Raw genomic sequence first — 19946 nt, 5'->3', positions numbered from 1 at the left:
CCCCCCCGCCCGCTTTGGACGGCAGCGTCTGATGAAGCGACTTCCCCTCCTCTCCCCTGCAGTGAATCCTTCCTTCGAGACTCTGTCGCTCCGTCGAGTTGCGGCTGCATCCAGTCGATATTGTGCTTTTATTAAAATTTGCCTCGGTCCTGTCAGAGTGCGTCCACCTGATATTATGTGGCTTCAATTACTGTCGGCTTATTGATCTGAACAACTGATTCTGAAGAGACCAGTCGCTCGGATACAAAGATTTTTTGTCTAAAATTTAAGCAAAGCAAAAAACAAAAAAGAAGGAAAATGTTGAATACTTCACATTTTTCAAAGTTAATTGTTCATTTTATGAATTTACAACCATTCAAGTGTAAACTTTTCATGTTTTGTAGTAATTATTTTTATTTAAATTATTAATAACATGTAATAAAATGAAATAATCAGATTTTTTGAGCTCTGAGACGACGCCACAGTGAAGGTGTCAAACTATGAAACATTTTAAGAAACATTTCTGACGATACGTTTGATTTTCTTTTAAGACGATGGTTGTTTTCCTCATTTCCTCGCTACAACTTATCAATGGTTTTATTTACACATTTCTTTACAACTATCTGAGCTGCAGCCAATTAATTTGATTTGTTTTCATATGTAAAAAAACACAGTGAAACAGCATTCACCGCCTTGATGTTTTCTAACGCATTAAATGCACCAGTTTTAGTGTTAAAGACAAACCAATGGTATATGAAAAATATCGAGGACAAGACAAAGGGTGGAGAGAAAGAAAGTGGAAAGAGGAAAAACTTGAGCTGAGAAGAGAGAGAGAAAAATAGATTTGTATGAACGATAAATAAAAAGTGGAGAAAGAGGAAAAACAAACTTTGTGCAGAGAACTGAAGCTGAGAAACAGAGAGGAAATGAAGTAGCACTTTAAAATAAAGAACCAGCAAACTCCATCAATCTGCTGCCGCAGCAGCGCACACGCACACACACACACACACACGCACACACACACACACACACACACACACACACACACACAAACAAACACACTCACCTCTACCGGAGCAGTGGCCTGTGAGAACTCGTCAGCAGAGGGCAGAACTTTCATCGTGGCTCTCTGGATCAGGTCAAAACCATTTCCCACCACCACAATCTTTCGACCGCCGCTATACACACACACACACACACACACACACACACACACACGGAAATGAATTTAAATACAGTACATTTATTAGGGAGATTTTACTTTTCTTCCACGTTTGTTTTTTTAAAAATGTTTTCTTCCTTCACTGAAGTTACTTGCTACTTAAAACTGATTTATATGATCATATCAATATATCTGTGATCAGCTGATAATCACTCATAATCAGTTACTGTGTTATATTTACAGGGAGCCGATGACGATGTGAACTTAAGTCTCATATGCTGAGATCGGGGTCAGTAGTAGATCAGCTGACACACACAGAAAACTTACAGATATAAGTCGAGTATTTATTATATTCCACAATAATAAATAATAAATAAATATATTGCACCTGAGAAAATAGCAGTGTGACTTGGGCAATCGACATTTATGCTTTACTGAGCATCTCCTGAGCTTTTCCCATTACGACCATCTGGGGCCGTCGTCCCCCGGCCCCGTTGTGAAAGCGAACGCCACTGTTATAAAGGTTCTCTTTCTCCTACACACCAAACATCAAATCTTTACCAGACCTACAAACACCCGAACCCGAGGACGCTGTGACGACACCACGCTACCGACGCAGACGTGGATATTTACACCAGTATCTCCACCTACTTAAAATCACACTCACCACATGAAGCTGGCTTTGGGGTAGTAGTCTGTGATCTTGGGGTTCTCAGAGTACTGGTACGCTCCCGCCACGTCTTTGGTGGTGTTTCTCCCGTATCTCACCGTCAGTGTTAACCAGTCCGAGGGCACCTTCTGCCCCCGGTACTTGCCGGTCTTACAGGTGATCTGTGACCCGAACGACAGTCTGAAGAGGAGGGAGGAAGACCGCCGACACAGACAGTTAATGTCTCTTCAGAAGACATAAGGTGAAATGCGGTATGAGGCGCTGTGAACAGCCGTTGCTTACACTTCACAGGGGACGCCGCCCACAGTGACGGCGACGTCGTCTTTGGTCGCCGTGTCCAGGTCTTCTCCACGGATGGTGATCACGGTCCCTCCAACGGCCGGACCCCTCACCGGGTCGACGGATTGTGGTTTGGGATCCTGGAGAAGGAAACATTATAAATCAGCTGTTTGACAGCGGCCTTGTTTTCATTTCCTCTGAAGTTTAACAAGCAGTTTGTAAAAATAAAAAACACAAAGGAGGGGCAGGGGTACATTAACTTTTCACTGCACTTTCCTTCTCTGTGTTTTTCCTCATTTTCTCTCCCTTTATTATGTTTTATTTGATTCAGACCCTTTGATTCAGGTGCACAGAGACACTTTCTATGAGGGAGAGGAAACAAAAAAAACCTGCTACACAGTAAATTAGAGTCGACTCTGGAGTTTGAGCAGGACGTAAAGACAGGATGACGGTGGCCCCCGTCCAAAGTGCATGAGAGGTCTGTGAAGGTTTGATGAGTATGAAATTGATGTGAATCATTTTCAATTTTGTGCATAAAAGAGCAGAACGAGAAAAACGCAGAGAAAAATCATCACAATATCACAAACAGCTTTTTACGCCGGTCTGAGGTGGAGAGGTTTGTGTATCGATAAAAACAAGATGTGACGAAGCGCAACGGAAACAGTCGAGGAATAAATCATGTCGTACACCGAGCGTGAGACTCAAACGTCCGCTGAAGAGGCGACATCCTCAGATCTGAGTGGAGGGATGAGGAAACCTCTGCTTCTGCCAACAGCTGTTTATCTCCACAAACCAACCAACAGTACTACAAGTAAACGCACATTAATTTCACACTTTCTACTGCAGATTCGGTTGAATAGTTGGTTAAAACAGTTTTAACACCCAGGTCCATGTTGGCACCACCTTTGATAAAAGGTGTTTTACCCTGAGCTCAGAGCTTCAGGTGGCGCCTCAACATCCACTCCACTAATCTTTACTTAAAGGTCCCATACAGTCTAAAGGTCTCTGTCCATGTGTAGTGTGATTATAGATCAGGTCTAGCTTCTATATTAATACTGTGAAAGTATCAAAGCCTCAGTCCACAGAGAAATGCACACAGCCTGTATTCAGAAACTGAGCCTTAAAACCAGCCGTCAGGACTTCCTGTAACTTTGTGATGTCACATCAAAGCAGTCGCGGCTCTGAGCCACGCCCACATGGATTCGCTCCCTCCAGGCTTACAGGATCTGTGGAGTGTTTACCTGAAATCTGCTGTATTTTTATTGGATCACTCGGAAAACAATCAGCCAATCAGAGGAGAAGCTCAGAGCCTCCTCCCTTCTGATTGGCTCCCTGACCTGTTGTTACCAGAGCCTGAGAGAGGAGATGGTTTTTGGTTCTTAAAACCACAAATAAATCTTTTATGGATCAACACTGAATAAAACACAGTAAATGTGCAAAACATGGACTTTTAATTACAGCTTTCTAATTAGTTTCTATTTTGTCCATTACAGCCTGTGACGTTGCTCAGGAGACATTTCAAGAACAAAACAAAACAAAACAAAACAAAAAACCTGAGATCAGTCAAACCGAACGTTGGAAACAGACAAACACAAACAAAGAGAAAATTTAAATGAGAACATTAAACTTTAAGCGAGTGGAGTTCATTATATTCCAGCTGCTGTCCTGCAGGTACGAAAACGCTTTGATCACATCAAATCCAAAATATATATTTCTTTAATTTCTAAAGCTAAATAACTCTGCTCCGTGGCGCTGCAGCTCCAAAACAACACGACAGAGAAAAAGTCGGTGTCACTGTAAGAGCTTCACCGTGGGGGAGTTTTATCAACTTGTGTGTTTGAAGAATATTGATAAAGGAGACGGCAGCTGCTGAAACACACCAGCTGGTCGGTTTCCTGTTTGTACTGGTAGGTTTTGTACTGCACTGACAGCACGACAAACAAAACAAGAGGGGATATTAATTCTCGGCTACAACGGGGGATAAAGCAGCTTCGACATTTAAGAAGTCAATCTGTCTTCCGAATTAAGACACAGCAGTCGAGCACAGTTGGTGAAAGTTATTTGTGTGAGGAGAAAAAATAAATAAATAAAATAAAATAAAATAAAAAAAGGTGTAAATATGAATCCAAAGTGAAGAAGCACAACAATGTTTTCTAAATCAAGAGTAACACGAGTGTGTGTGGTGTGCAGCTGCTGAGACGTAGCGGAGCATTTGGTTTGTTGGCGTTTCAGATTTGTTCTTGCTGTTCTGGCAGAGAGAGCCACAAACACAAGAATAAATATCCCCAAAGAGAGACAAACTCATAACAACTCCGCCTGGCTGGAAGTTACACGCAAACAAAAACAGTGGCGCAGGAGGCAACACTTACTGAAATACATTTGGTCTGTGAGTCAGAGAAATAACAGACAGTTCTATATTTTTGGCTCCGGCAGAGAAACAGAAGCTCAGACCCCGAGACTCAGCGGAAGATAAACAACCGGAGGAAATTCAACCTTCATCAGCTGCACTAATCAATCGTCTAATATCAGTGTGTAAAGTGACGAGGTGTCGCTTAGCATCTTTCAGCTCATTGTTTCGGTTTCAACAGTTCATTAATGTCCGACCACCGTGAGACTAACTTTTAATACTTAGCTCGTTACGCTCGTTTGCTGCAACACTGACGTCAACATTCGGCTTTAAAGAGCCTGATAATCCTTTTGTTTTTCTTCAATCAACCTCTTATTGTGAAAAGTTTGAACATTGTTTTACATTTTTTTCACTTCCTGCTGCTTATTCAGACACACATGTTTAATGTTGTAGAGAAATACTCAGATCTGGATGGAAGGAAGGAAGGATGGAAAAATGGATGGAAGGAAGGATGGAAGGAAGGAAGGATGGAAGGAAGGATAAAAGGAAGGATGGAAGGAAGGAAGGATAGATGGATGGAAGGAAGGAAGGAAAAATGGATGGAAGGAAGGAAGGAAGGATGGATGGAAGGATGGATGGAAGGATGAATGAAAGGATGGAAGGAAGGATGGAAGGATAATGGATGGATGGAATGAAGGAAGGAAGGAAGGATGGAAGGAAGGATGGAAGGAAGGAAGGATAGATGGATGGAAGGAAGGAAGGAAAAATGGATGGAAGGAAGGAAGGAAGGATGGAAGGAAGGATAGGAAGGAAGGAAGGAAGGAAGGAAGAAAGGAAGGAAGGAAGGATGGATGATGGATGGATATATTATCTTTTCTCTGGGGCTGCGAACATTTTCATTGTTGATTAACCTGTTTATTATTCTCCTAATTAACTGATTCATTGAGCCATAAAACATCAGAAAATAGTAAAAAATTCATTTTTATATCCATTATTTTATCTGACCAACGGTCCGAACCCCTAAATATTCCGTTTATACTCGCACACGTCACGGAGAAGCAACAAATCCTCTCGTCTGAGAGGCGGAAATCTGACGGTGAGACAAACAAATCATCTCAAACTCAAAGTTTAATTCCCGATGTGAATGTGAGAGTTTAGACAGAGACAGAGCTGGCTGAGGTAAATTAGTCATTCTGGTCGCAGCAGTTTGCTTTAATTAGCCTTTTGTCAGCTCAATAAAAACAAAATATATGTGAAGTGAGGAACAACACTAAAACATCAGAGCCTGTTGATCATATTTGTCTCTCTGGTCGTGATACGTGGGAAGAGAAGTTCAACAGTTTCGTGCAGCGGTGAATTTGTATGCGAGGGATATTTTTACGCATTGCTGCTTCTTCAGGGAGGAAGATTCGCCGGCACTAGAGAGAGAGAGAGAGAAGAGAGAGAAGAGAGAGAAGAGAGAGAAGAGAGAGAGGGCCGCGCTGCTTTCACTTTGTTATAAAAGCTTTTAATGTTCGTGGGATTTGATCTCCCAGGTTTGAAGTAGCTGTGTCACACAATGTTCTGTATTGCCACAGAACCTTTGATGCGGTGTGTATTTTTTCGCCGTCTGCAGGTTTCACAACTTTTAAAAGCTTCCTGCAGCTGAACCTGGATGTTTTAAAGAAACAAAAAAAAAGAAAATCAAGAAACAAAACCACTATTTCTGATGAAAGAGAGTCCGAGAATGTGATCAAACTAGTGTGTGAACGAGGAACCAGCACATCTGGACACATCTGTGTTTAGTAAAGCAGACAGGATGTATATTTTAATGCTAAACTTGTGTTGTACCGAAAACACTTCATGACGTCATGACGTGTGCGTAACACAAACAAAACATTGCTGCATAATGTCACCAGTGAAAAACTCTGTACTGTGCCTTTAATACAAGAGTGGACATGCATCCCTGCTGATTTTGTGATTTGCAGGCTCAACTAAGTGGAAAAATGTGAGTAAAATTAGGTTTAAATGCTTTTTAGCACGGAAATACAGTCACGAAAATGTCATTTGTGGGGACGTCCTGATCAAGTTTTCTTGCCCCGTTTCTGTTAATAATCTGCTGGGACTGAGTCTGAGCAAGAGAAAATATACAAGGCTGATCGAATATGTACCGTGAACCAAATGTCACAGGTGGTTCACAACTATTATGGTGGTGAGCTTAAATCTAAAAGGTGAGTTTCAGTGAGTTCAGCGAAGAAAAGAAAAGATTGTGACCAGCTTCATGTTATTAAAGGCCGACCCCCCAGAATCAGCAGCGTTTCCAAACGTCTGTCAAGAACTTCAAACGTACCCGGTAGGTGAAGATGACCTGCGACGTGCCGCTCCTCCCTCCCTCCACCTCTACCTGCACCGCTCCTCTGTTGGTCGGTTCAACCGGGAGGTCGAACGGAGGAACTCGCCTCGCCGGGCCGATCTCGCACACCACGCTGTGAACACACAAGGAGAGGGAGGGGCGTCAAACAACAGAGAACGACTCACTGAGGATTTTTCTCATTGATCGATTAATGTGACGATTGCTTTGTCAAATAATCGAATTTCGTCTTCAAATGTCTCGTTCTGTGCAACCAGGAGTTAAAAATACCCAGGAAACTCGTTCATTTTATAATCAGTTAATCAACTAATGGTTGCTGCTCTACTTGCAGCAATCTTAGGGGCTATTATAAGGTCCATTGACTCGTGTTTTCTGGAGCTTTTAACCACCTGTCACAGTCTTCCTGAGCAAATTTCATCCAATGAGTCCGGCCGTAAGACACGGTTGAAAGTTCTGGAGAAAGCTAGTACCCAGATGTCCCGTTTCTAATATCAAAACCGTGTTTTTCTTCACTTCAGCTGAAACCGTCCTTGAAGGTGAGTTTCCGTCCCATAAAACACACACACAGTATCTGCCAAAACCCACCACATAAACTCACATAAAACACAGTGTAGATAAAGGAAACGGCTCCACATAAAGCCTGGAGAACGTGTACTGAGCACCGTCGTCCAGTCCTCCATAAAACCTCATCAACATCACATCCCCGTGATCATTAATCTTCTCATTTTAATATGGAAACTTGAAGGTGTTTGATGTTAAAAGGTTCGTGTACAAGAAGAGATCCCGTCTTAACACAGCGAGGCAGGTACAGTCATCTGCTCACTTTCATATGCAAATCTGAAGATTTCACTTCAGGGTTTTTGCACTTACACAGGAATATTCAGTTTCCTGCAGTAATTAATTAATGGCTGCCAGAGGTTCGTGTAAGCAACTTCACCTGCATAAGACCTTAACGTGCACGGACAGCAGCAGCGCTCCTGTCCGCATGTTAATGCAGCTGCCGGTGGGTTACCTGGTGGAGACGGAGTATCTGTCCTGCTGGTGAACGCAGTCCACTCCGGCCACCGTGATCTTCTTGATGTCTTCCTTCTTTATTCCCATGTTGGAGCCTTTGATGGTCACGGAGATCCGACCGTTCAGAGGACCGAAGCGAGGGATGATCTGCAGGCGGAGAGAGAAGACAGGAGAACGACGTTCAGCCTCATACAGAAGATTAAAGTAAAGTCTTAAGTCAGTTAGCTGCCTTCAGTTATTTTAAGTACCTGCTTGTTATATAATACGTTTTTAGTTCATAAACAGACATAAATATCCATCAGGTAATTCTTGGGGAGCTGCCTACAAGCAGATCTGTTGGTAAATATTCAGTTAATTTGCATTAATGCTGAATATCACATGTTTTCCTCTAATTTTCAGCAGCAGTTGAAAATCCTTAGTTTTGCATTTCAAACTGATGATGATCATCAAATGAAATAAACTCCAGGTTATAAAATTTCACCATCTTACAAACATATTTCTACTTACTGCCGTCAAATAAAATGACTCAGTGTGACACATTTTTCAATCTAATCAATAATTATATTTCTCTTTGTCTTTCCAGGAAACTGCTGTTTATGATTTATTTTTCACACTTATTTTTTACTTTAAAAAATTGAATATAACAAATGGCTACTTAATAACTGTAGCAGCTAATACTTGCTCCATTTCCCTTATAATTAGCATCAAATTGCGTTGGATTTTCTTTTTATTATCTGTATTTTCCAGCTAAATCTTTATGTTCTTTTTTCAAGAACTGTTTCTATGGAATTAGCTGGAAAATACTAAACCTTTAAAATAAAGTGTTGCCAAAAACGTACATGTTCAAAATCCTTTCGAACACCCAACATGCATCAAATCAGGGCTGCATTTATTATCATGATATCAGATGTGGCTGTCTGAGTCTAAGTTTATCTAAGTTATAACAGTACAATGTCTTCATTCTGCATCCTGTGACATCGGTGGAACAATATTCATTAAAACATCCCATGGAGACAAATGATGTTCAAGCCGTACAGTATGCACCATCCAGAAGATGGATTTTTCAGGGAGGGAGGCTGAACTTATCCGCCACAATTTAGCTTCGGTCTGATGTGGCCACATGAGGAGTGAAAGTAATTTCAGTTGTTCCATCTATTTAATGTTTCTTTTCCCCTTGTGAGTTAAAAGCCCTCCACAACAAGCTCAAATGTTGATGAGTAACAACTAACAACTCTTGACCTAATCAGCCGCTGCCCAAAGGAAATCGAGACGGGGCTTGAAACAAATGACTGATGTTCCAGAGAAAATAGGAAACATATTGAAGTCGTGCAGGCCAAAGGGGACCAACTGTGAATACAATATGAGTGATGTTAAACCGAAGAGAAGGGACAATTGACGGAGAAATTGTCTGTTTGTGAAAAGCTGTATGGATTTTGGAAAATGTAGGATTCAATCTATAGAAGACGACGATGTGTTAAAATGAATGTGGAAACTTAGAAACGACTCGATCCGCAAGAGAGAACTAACGGAGCCGATTTCACAATTATCCAAACAGATGGAGAGGTTGTATTTATCCTTTAATTATCCCCCATGTCACATAAACACGCAAAAGTCATACTTGGGGAACTGTTTCATAAAGCGGCCGAAGGTGAACAAATACAAGTAAACGTGAGCAGAACCATTTTAGAGTGAGTTCATAAGACATATTTCTCTGGCCATCCTCTTGAGAGCATGAATATCCACAGTGAATTTAATCTGATACAGGATATCAGTTAATCCCTGTCATTCAACAGAGTGTTAATTAAGGGTAAATTGTGATCTGATGGCAGAGCAAGACAAAAGCTCAGGTGCCAACAATTATTAGGATTCATCCTCTGGGGACTGAGAATATCCAGAACAAAGTTTAAGGAAATCTGACCAGTAGTATCTTATTGCAGATTAAAGTCTGGTCAAGGTCAAGAAATTTTCGCCAAACAGTGGCACTGGCACCGCAATTATCATGATTCATCCTCTGGCAACCATGAATATCGGCAACAAATTTTATTAAAATCGTACCCGTTTATCTGAGATATCTCATGGACCAAGTGCTGGTCAAAGTCAAGACATTTGTGCCTGGTAGTGGAATTAGGTCATTATAATGTATCCTCTGGGGATAATGAATATCCAATGTAAATTTTGTGTTACTGAAAACAGTTAGTTGGTAGTTAATAAAGACTAAGGCATGGACCAAAAAATTGTGACCTGATGGTGATTGTGATTCATCCTGTGAGGACCACGAATGACTGATCACAATTTGTGATCAGGAAATATGATCAGTAGTTTCTGAGATAGCCCATTGTGAATTAAAGTCTGGTCAAGCTCCTAGCTAGTTGTGGCTTAGTTAGTTACTAGAGTTTAACCTCTGAAGATCATGAATATCCAAAGTGTATGTTTCATGTTGATCAATAAGACCTTTTAATCTGCCAAAATGTTAGTTAAACTAGAAATTTTGACGTGATGGTGGGTCAAGACAGTAGATCAAGAGGTCACGATATTATCAGGATTTATCGTCTGGGGACCATGAACACCTGGGACAAATTTTATGAAAATCTAACGAGTAGTTTTAGAGGTATCTCAGGGTGAACCAAAGTGTTGGTTGTAGCAGTAAATGAAAAGTCAGGGGATCACCAAAATCATTACAGTTCATCCTCTTGAGATCATGAATATCCACAATAAGTTTCATGTCAGTCAAACTCATTAGTAGCTAATCAAGATGTTTTTCACAGCCCTAAATGTTTGTTAATGAGGGGAAAGTCTGACCTGATGATGATGCTTAGAGGATATTAAGATTCATGAAAATGCGATCAAATAACTCTTCCAAAAAGTGGGAATTTTGGCGAGATGGGGGCACTAAAGGAAAAAACATTAAGATTTATCCTCTGGGGAACATGACCATCAGTCAGCAGTTGAGAAAATATCCGACACCGGACCAAAGCGTTCTGACTCCTCGCTACTACGGAGGGCAAAACGAACCGTCTACAGTAGGTAATTGTAGTCTTTTCTGTTTCTTGTTATCTTGCACAGTCTGATCCACTCCCAGATAGATTTAAAATCATTCTCGTCCTCGGTCATCCATGTGATTGCTTCCTTGTATTATTTCCTGTGACTGCAGCACATTTCAGGAGGTGCCGTCAGCAGACTGACAGTTCCTCTTCAGTAATTCCTTTGAAACCACTAGATGAAGTTTGCCGCTTTGCTTTTTCACTACAGAAGATAAATTTCAGACGAGCCGTCGTGATTTATGTCAAAAGGTTGTCTGGTCTTATGTAACACTGAGGAGGGAAAATGCAATGCAATATCGTGGATGCATGAAAGGTGCTTTTCACAGAGCTTCCCCTCGTATCTCTCTACAACGACACAACAAGATCACAGAAGCGAGCTTCAGCGTTTAAGCTCTGTGAGGTCACTGGAGTATACGGCTATAGAGTGCAAAGGTCACACTACCAGACACATTTCACGCTGCCCATTTATAAGAGGGTGTGGCCTCGTGTTTTTCAGTGACTCACATCAGTGATCTCCGGGTTGGGGCACTGAGCGGGCTGCGGCGACGGGCAGAGTTCCCGGTAAACACAGGTGCGCGAGGCGGCGCACCAAACACACTGGTACTTGGCGTCGGCGTGTTTACACAGACTGCAGTCTTCTCTTCCCACGGAACAGTTATACAGCACGACTGTTGGAGGGAGGGAGGAGAGGAAGAGGAAGAGGAAGAGGACGAAGGAGGAGAGAGGTTAGCGCACATTTACATAATTCAGATGGAATTGAATTGGAAATAAGACAGAGAGAGAAACTCAAACATTGTGCTAACTGCACTTTCACACCTTATCGTGATGTGTGGGAAATTGTGTGTGTGTGTGTGTGTGTGTGTGTGTGTGTGTGAGAGAGATTAAGTATGTGTGTATTTGAATGAGTGACACACCAACCTGTCAGGGTGCTGTCAATCTTCCTCTCAGTGTCTCTGTCTTTGATGTGGAAGGATACGTTCACCTCCTGCTGCTTGTCATAGGCAAACTGTAGACACACACACACACACACACACACACACACACACACAAAACACACACATACCATCAGGTTTACATTAACATAGCATACCAAAACATTCCTATCTATTTGTAGCTCGACACTAAATTACATTGCATCTACCCTAACTGTGAAGGTCAGCACACACATAAAGACACATTCAGGAACACACACACACACACACACACACACACACACACACACACACGTTCCTGTAGCCGTATATCAAGGGAGCTTTGGTTGTGTGTGTGTTTGTGTGTGTGTGTGTGTGAGGAGAAAATGAGTGAAAGAGAGAAGAACAAAATAAATGTGAATGTAGAGACAAATACGGGAGATAATGAGACTGGAATCAGCAGTGCGCACACACACAGACAGACACACAGACACACAGACACACACACACACATATATATACACACACTCTCTTTAACTGCATATTGGCAGTCTTAGACTCAGCATGAGGTGAGGATCAATGGAGGCAGAAAGGAGGAAAAACCGAGGGGTGTTTAGGAAAGAAGACAGCACAGAGTCACTGACACACACACACACACACACACACACACACACACTAATAATCACTACCTGCACTTCAGTGACTCAGTGAAAATAATTATGTTGCTTGATCAGCCAGTAGGGGGCGCCAGCAGACACGTGGTCGCCTGTTTGACAGTGAATAAATCTGACTAAATTAAAAAAATAAATCTAACTCGAGCGTTAATCAAACTCACCTGATTAAACATAAATATCAACACAAGACCTCAACATCAACCACACTAAATAAAATAAAACAAACACAACTAGAATTGAGCTTCTGAGTCACAATTTACTCACAAATCAACCACTAATGATTCACTAATTCCCTAATTATCATTAATGATACACTCTCTGATTGTGTTATACCGCTTGGCAGCGTTCACTGTCGAACTTCAAAACATAAACAACAAGAGAGCTCTGGGTAAATTTGTGCGTTCCGCGGACAGCTAATGGACGCTATAAAAGAATCAGCGAGTGTATTATTAAGTGCAGGAAATGGATTTAATTTCGGTGCTGAGGTGAAGACGTGGGGAAATAACTAATGAGTCACCTCGCAGAAAATCACAGATGGTTCTGTTTTCATCTGCTCAGCTGAAATCATTATTTTAATGTCTTCCTGTTCAGCACTTTGTTTCTTCTGATGTTCGATTACAGTTACTTATTTTTCGCTAAATCATGTCTGGGCCGCTTCACGTAATGTCTTTAAAAGGTTTTTAATATCTGCTGTGATGTTACTTCATCACTTTTGTTCTACTCTTTTTTTAACATTTGTCACTCGGTCATTTATTCAACTTAATAGTTAAACTGTTGTTCCATAAAACTTTGTAAATCATTGGTTCCCAACCTTTTCCAACCCAGGGCCCATTGAAAATCTCAAATATATATAACAAAGTGGTCTGGCCTTAATATGAGAAACATTTTTAATGTTTTTAAAGATCATTTCATTTTAAAACATTTAAAAACATTATTTATGTTGTATTTTTTTTTATTTTTATATATAATTACACCTTTTCACCCAAATTGTTGTTGTTTTGCAAATGAATTGTCGGCCCGCTTGTAATACCGTCGCAGCCCACAGGTGGGCCCCGCCTCACAGGTTGGGAACCACTGCTGTAAATGTGATGGAGACACTTTTGGGACGGTTTTCTTCTTCTTGGTTAACTCTAAATCTGCCATATTAATACATATATTACACATATACTGTAGCTTAGCACTAACTAGACTAATGTTAGTGATAAAAATAATAATTACATAAGGAGGTATTTGTTAATTATATGATGCAATAAGGTTATGGACTGAATAAAGTTTATTTTTATAATTAAAAGGATAAAAATACAAACTACAAAGAAACCTGACTCCTAAAATAAACAGTAGCTGAATTAGATTAATACTGTGCACTGGTTATTTGAGTTTTTCTTCTTTCTTTTTTATTACTATTGAGTGATTCTTAGCGTCTAACTTTATCTATTCAAATAATATCATTTATTTGATTTAAGATAAATGGTCTAAATGTTGCCGTTAAACTTTTCCAACTGAATCACATTAAAGTAAATTTTTTAGCCTCTCCTTCATACTGACCTCGTAACCTGTGAATTTGAACTTTGACCTCTGCTCCTGCATGACCTCCTCCTCCGTGTACTTCATCAGCTCCGTCCCGATGGCAAATGTGTGGCCCTGTGTGAGAGAGAGAAGTTGTTGATGATGATGATGTTTAGATGATTATTGATCAGTTATTGAACAGCTCCGACTCCTCTCACCATGTAGATGCCCAGGTTCCTTCCCTGGAAGCCGATCGGGATCTCGAAGCCGACGGGGATCAACAGCGGCTCCGGAGACTCGAACTGAGGACAGCTGTCAGGCTGAGGCAGAAATATTATAATCACATTATCTTCTTTTAATTTCATTTAGCTTCATGTGAACAGCACACACACACACACACACACACACACCTGTTGTGGTTTGACGATGTGACCTCCACCCACGACGTCATTGCTGTCGCTGCAGCTGTGATCCTGAGCGTTCCACTGACATCCCCACTCACTGGTCACACACGCTATACACCTGAAAACACACAATACCCATGTGTGTTTGTGTCATACAAGTGTGTATATATCTAGTGTGTGTGTTTGTGTGTGTGTGTTGTGTATCTTACGGTGTGTTTTGGTTCTTCCTGACTGTGGCGGCACAGTTGTAGAAGTGATACTCTCCAAACGTCACCTCAATTTTGTTGTTTACCATAACCTTGACTGGGACAGACACATAGTCTACACACCCACACACACACACACACACACACACACACACACACACACACACACACACACACACACACACAAGGATTAAGTGAGAGACAGAATAAAGTAAGTAAATATGAAGCTTCAGCTAGTAGCTGGTTAGCTTAGCTTAGCATAAAGAATGGAAACAGGGGGAACAGCTAGCCTAGCTCTGTCCAAAGGTAATAAAATTCACATATTAACATGTAGAGAAAACACTTCTAATGACCATTAAGGTTTGTTCATAAACCTGTTTTTTTCATTTAAAATAAACACAGTTAAATCGTCTGTTTTATTCATGCTTCTCTGAGTAAACCATTAAAGTTGGGTTGCTCCTATTTCACTGACGCCAGGGCAAGTATATTTGTACAGCACCTTCCAATAACAAGGCAGGCAGTTCAAAGTGATTTACATAAGACATACAAATGCATGAAGATGAAGAAGAAGAAATAAAAAAACAAGTTGAATCAGGATTATAAGAAAAAGTGAATGAAACAGATGAAACAGGAGCACAGTTACAGCAGACGTTGGGCAAGCTGCCTGCTAACATATGACATATATCCTGTTAACCCTCCACGTGTCCACCTACCCTGCTGGTCGGGGGTGGGCGGGATCTCCCCGGGGTTGGGCAGCGAACAGGTGACCTGCACCGGATCGCCGAAGTTCATCACGGCTCCGGTGACGTAGGTGTCGAACACACACTGGAGGGAGTCGGACGGCCTCAGTCTGGGGAGGGTGGGGACGCTGATGACAACCTGGAGGAGGGGTGTGAAGAGAGCGAGGGTGGGGATTAAAGGAAAGGATTGATTTCCAATAATTATAATGATAAACGATGAAGCAGCTCTCTAACAATATTTGTGTGTGCGTGCGTTAATGAGAAACAACAACGTGCGAGAGAGAATAAGTGGCTGACCTTGATGAATCATATGTGTTCATGCGTGTGTGTGTGTGTGTGTGTGTGTGTGTGTGTGTGTGTGTGTGTGTGGTGCAGTAATAATTACTATTCGACTATGCTGTGCAAACATCAGGTCCTCATTAGTCCTCGCTGACCTCTACCACTTTAATTTCACTGCTGAAGTTTTAATTTCTAACTTCTTGATCCGGGGTAACTCTCAGACCCTGAATGAATTCACCCAAGACCTTTTCCTCTTCTTAAGAATGTAAAGCTGCAAAGTTTCTTTTTCTAAAGCCAAATTCCAACTGTCTTATCAGATTAAAATCACAAACTGCGATGCTGCAACAGAGTCCCGAACTCCCTAATTAAGATGCAGCAGATTCATCTACATGGGCCCGAAAGAAATACTGCTGTTTGCTGAGGTCAAACTTAAGGAGTCTTTTGTTCAGAGAAACCTCGACTCACTTTTCCCCAACACAAACTCAAAGGATTAAAAAAAGGTGATGAATGCTGAAGGGCAAATTTTTCAATTTCCACATCAGAATTTCTGATTGTGTTTATGACTTTTACAGCTTTGCTATGTGCAGCACATTGTAATACACAACAAGTTTATACAATACTTATACACACAAGTTTAAATGAGCCAGAGGATTTGAGCCAGACTTGATTTGATTTGGGGTCTGGCCAAAAATAGACAGCAAAACGCCGGCGTTGTGTTATTTAATTATCTGGTTTACTCAATGAAAGTATTTGTCCCACAAATGTAAAAAAAACAAAAACACAATAAACAGCTTTAAAAGAAAAAAACAAAAACAAATGGTGCTCAGTGTGAGTCACTTGACTACAGTGAAAACAGTTTCCATATTTATTCACTGTAATAATATCGAGATAACTACATTGCTGACCACTGTTTAATTCTGTTTCTGCTGTTTATATCTATATTTATTAGGTCAATCACGGCTTTTTATTGTGTTTACATTTTCAACTGTGTTTTAAAGGTCCCATCCAGTGTAAAGGTCTCTGTCCATGTGCAGTGTGATTATAGATCAGGTCCAGGTTCTATATTAATACTGTGAAAGTATCAAAGCCTCAGTCCACAGAGAAATGCACACAGCCTGTATTCAGAAACTGAGCCTTAAAATGAGCCGTCAGGACTTCCTGTAACTTTGTGATGTCACAACAAAGCAGTCATCGCTCTCAGCCACGCCCCGAGCCCCGCCCACCTGGACCCACAGTCCAGGTGGAGGCCTGAGAGAGGAGATGTAAAACTACACTGAGATGGTTTTTGGTTCTTAAAACCACAAATATTTCTTCTTATGGATCAACACTTTAAAATAAAAATAAAACACAGTAAAAGTGTAAAATATGGACCTTTAAATTTTCCAAGGACTGGAAACCAGCTCTTGAAATCAGACAAATATAAAAGTACAGACAAACTTTGTCTTTACAGCTGCACTATAAAAGGATTCAACCTTCCTCCTTCTACTTTGCACGGTGTTTATTACAACCTGACCTGATTAGTATTATCATCACGCATCCACGCTGTTGTTTTGTTGCCTCATCATGGCTGATGAGGACGACCGAGAACTGTGTTACAAAAATCACCAATCACCGATGTCACAATCTACATACAGAACACATTTCAGTCCTCAGTTCAAACTTTACTGCTGAGCCTTTAAAGCAGTAACTCTAGATAATATAATAAATAAATAAATATAACAAACATCGTGTGTCTTTATTTTAAAGTCTAAGAGCGGTAAAGTCTTTGTTATGCTACGAGCAGAGAGGCATGATGGGAGGAAAAAGCCGCAGACGGCGTGTGGTGTTGTACATCTTGAAGGACGACGAGTCTTTACGGCAGCAAACTGATCAATTCCTCATTGATTCACAAAGTTGATTCATCAGGTTCAAATAGAGAAATGCACCACGCTAGTTTTCACTACATAAAATGGCTGCTTCAGCATTTTAGTTTGAAATTTTATAGATTAATTTGCTCAACTTTACTTTCATGCAGTTGCTGGGATCATTTAAGCCTCGCAGAAATTATAAGATAGAGTTTTAATATTATTTTTTTAGTGAAGAGAAAAAAAACAGCATTTTCAGCATGAAAACTCTTCAGTAAAACCTGTGTCATCAAATCTTTTCAGGACTGTGAAGCTCTTTAGGTTTAGGTAAACCTGTAGAGCTGACGAGAGCGCAGTGCTCCTGGGTTCTGCTCCAGACGTAAGAAAAACTCATTAAAAATCCCACTAAAGTTTGTAACACCCTGTTTACACCTAGTGTTAAAATGTGTGTCCTGACGCTTTATCCAGATGAGGAAAAACATCTGGCTGGAGCTCGTCTGGCTAGCATCGTGTTTGAGTCTGAGGAAGGCGTAAACGTAATCTTTGAAACCTACAGGTGATTTGCCGCCACCTCAAATTACTAACGTCAGGTTTTACTCCGGAGGACAGAGATCTGATTCTCACTGCTTAACGCACGATGTGAAACGGAAACACTTTTTCCACATTTAAGTCACATAACATCCAAAAACACTGCGGACTATTATCTCCCCCAAAATCCCTGACACATGGCCGCTGTCAGATGTAAGAGGTTCGTCATGACACGCGCCAGATGTGTTCGTCGCCTTCGATTAAAAACTACAATGGCCGTTGTGGTGGATAAAATCGTCCTAACACTTAGCAGATGCTGGAAATCAGTCACCATCTTTAATTGGAACAATATCACAAGAGGAGAAAACCCAGCTTTATTCTCATAACATCAAATGTGTTTTGTCGACTTTTCTAAAAAACAAAAAAATCGCTTGTATTTTGCGGAAAAAAACTGCAATGGAAACAATAACAAGAACAAAAGATATCAAGTGTAAATGCAAAGGGAAGATTAGATAGTTTATTATCTGGATACTGATCATAGATTGATACCAGATGTAAACGGGGGGTAAAGATTCAGCCTTGGAACAGAGACTTTCTCAACTCTGTCTTGTGGTTTTCTTCTTATGTTTAGAAGAGGATGTTGGTTTTTGACGGATGTTTGACTAAGTGATCGGGGAACTTAAAGCTTGGTGAAGAGGGCAGTGACAAACAGAGCTATTCTGAAACCTTACTGAAGTTCGCACTGTTGGCTGCTCTTATCCGATTCAAATCCAGCAGCTTGTAGATGTGACAGAACGTTTCCAGGGAAGCACCGTTTCCCCTTCAAAGGGACTGTCAGCACAAACTGTGGAGATTCTACGCAATGTATATCTGGCTCACATCCAAAAGTTGTACGTTATAAAGTCACTGTGAATCAAAAATGTCTTTATTCCTTTCTCCCGTCCCCTGGGCCCCCGGGGGGGTCCACATACCAGAGGTTAAGAAGCTGTTTGAAATGCTGCTGACAACACAGACACAGAGCCCCCTCCAACTCCGAGCGGGTTCCAGGAGGTCTGACTGGTTTAAATTAAGCAGAGCTCAGCAAGAACCGATCTTTAGCTCAGGGGGGAATCCACTCCTCAGAGAGAATTAACCATGTTCACTCACAGCCTCCGCCATCCACATCTCTCCTACCTGCTGAGTCTTCCTGCAGCTGAGGTTCGGCGGGTCGAAGGCCCGGATCTGAACACACTGCTGATTGGGCGACCAGAGCCAGGTGTTCTCCTCCCTCGACCTGCTGCACTCCTGCTTCCTGGTGCACCTGTGGAGCAGAGGGTGATAACATCCAACTTCACTAATGATTCAGCGACTGGGAGTAAACAGATCACTCAGATCAGATTTCCTTCTTTCTGTCTTTCACCTTTTTTGATGTTTGTTTAGTAAAAAATGAAAAATCTTTCATGGCCACAAACTTTTAAATCGTTAAGACCCGGTCACACCGGACAGTGGCGCAGTTCATGAGACTTGGTGATTGACGCAAACTTGCAGGGCTACTTGTTCAAAAAGTAGTGAACCGATTTGCACCAAACATAGTGGATGGAAGAGGCACGGGCCTGTGACGAACCCATTGAAGATTGGTGCTGATCCGGTTAAAGGGGCGGATCCAGGAAAACATTTTTTTATCACTTTCCTCAACATTGCGACATTTCACATTTCTCAGCAAATGATGTTTGGATTTTGATGTTAAAAAAAATCTATGATCTATGACTTAGTAGAAATTGGACCAGATCCAAACAATAATCTGGGATTGCTTGGCCTTGGTGGCTCAGTAAAGAGCAGAAATCAAGCGCTCAAAGTGCTGTTCATTACAAGTCACATTCACTCATTCACAAACACACACACACACACACACACACATTCACAAGCTGTTGATACATGGGGGGCAATTTAGTGTTTGGCATCTGGACATGGGGACTGGACGAACCGCTGCACCTCCTGAGCCACAGTCGCCCCACGTTCACACAGTTCATGCA

General features: G+C 41.3%; 1 protein-coding gene across 2 annotated transcripts in view; it reads right to left on the bottom strand.

Moving 5' to 3' along the window:
- The window catches only part of LOC111657673 (plexin-B2-like), a 173682-nt gene that overhangs the window by 22525 nt on the left and 131211 nt on the right, over positions 1–19946 (bottom strand). For both annotated transcript variants that reach the window (XM_023409950.2, XM_087175041.1), the window contains 13 exons: positions 19108–19234; positions 15257–15422; positions 14547–14658; positions 14344–14455; positions 14152–14253; positions 13973–14068; positions 11761–11848; positions 11347–11510; positions 7800–7948; positions 6767–6902; positions 2094–2230; positions 1809–1991; positions 1046–1157 (listed from right to left, as the gene is read on the bottom strand). In XM_023409950.2, the coding sequence (XP_023265718.1) occupies positions 1046–1157; positions 1809–1991; positions 2094–2230; positions 6767–6902; positions 7800–7948; positions 11347–11510; positions 11761–11848; positions 13973–14068; positions 14152–14253; positions 14344–14455; positions 14547–14658; positions 15257–15422; positions 19108–19234 (1684 nt within the window). The remainder of the gene's footprint in view (positions 1–1045; positions 1158–1808; positions 1992–2093; positions 2231–6766; positions 6903–7799; positions 7949–11346; positions 11511–11760; positions 11849–13972; positions 14069–14151; positions 14254–14343; positions 14456–14546; positions 14659–15256; positions 15423–19107; positions 19235–19946) is intronic.

Source organism: Seriola lalandi, unplaced genomic scaffold, assembly GCF_002814215.2.
Source record: "Seriola lalandi dorsalis isolate HSWRI2012SDOR001 ecotype SW California unplaced genomic scaffold, Sedor1 jcf7180002054409, whole genome shotgun sequence".
Lineage (NCBI taxonomy): Eukaryota > Metazoa > Chordata > Actinopteri > Carangiformes > Carangidae > Seriola > Seriola lalandi.
This window is presented reverse-complemented; position numbering and strand designations above follow the sequence as displayed.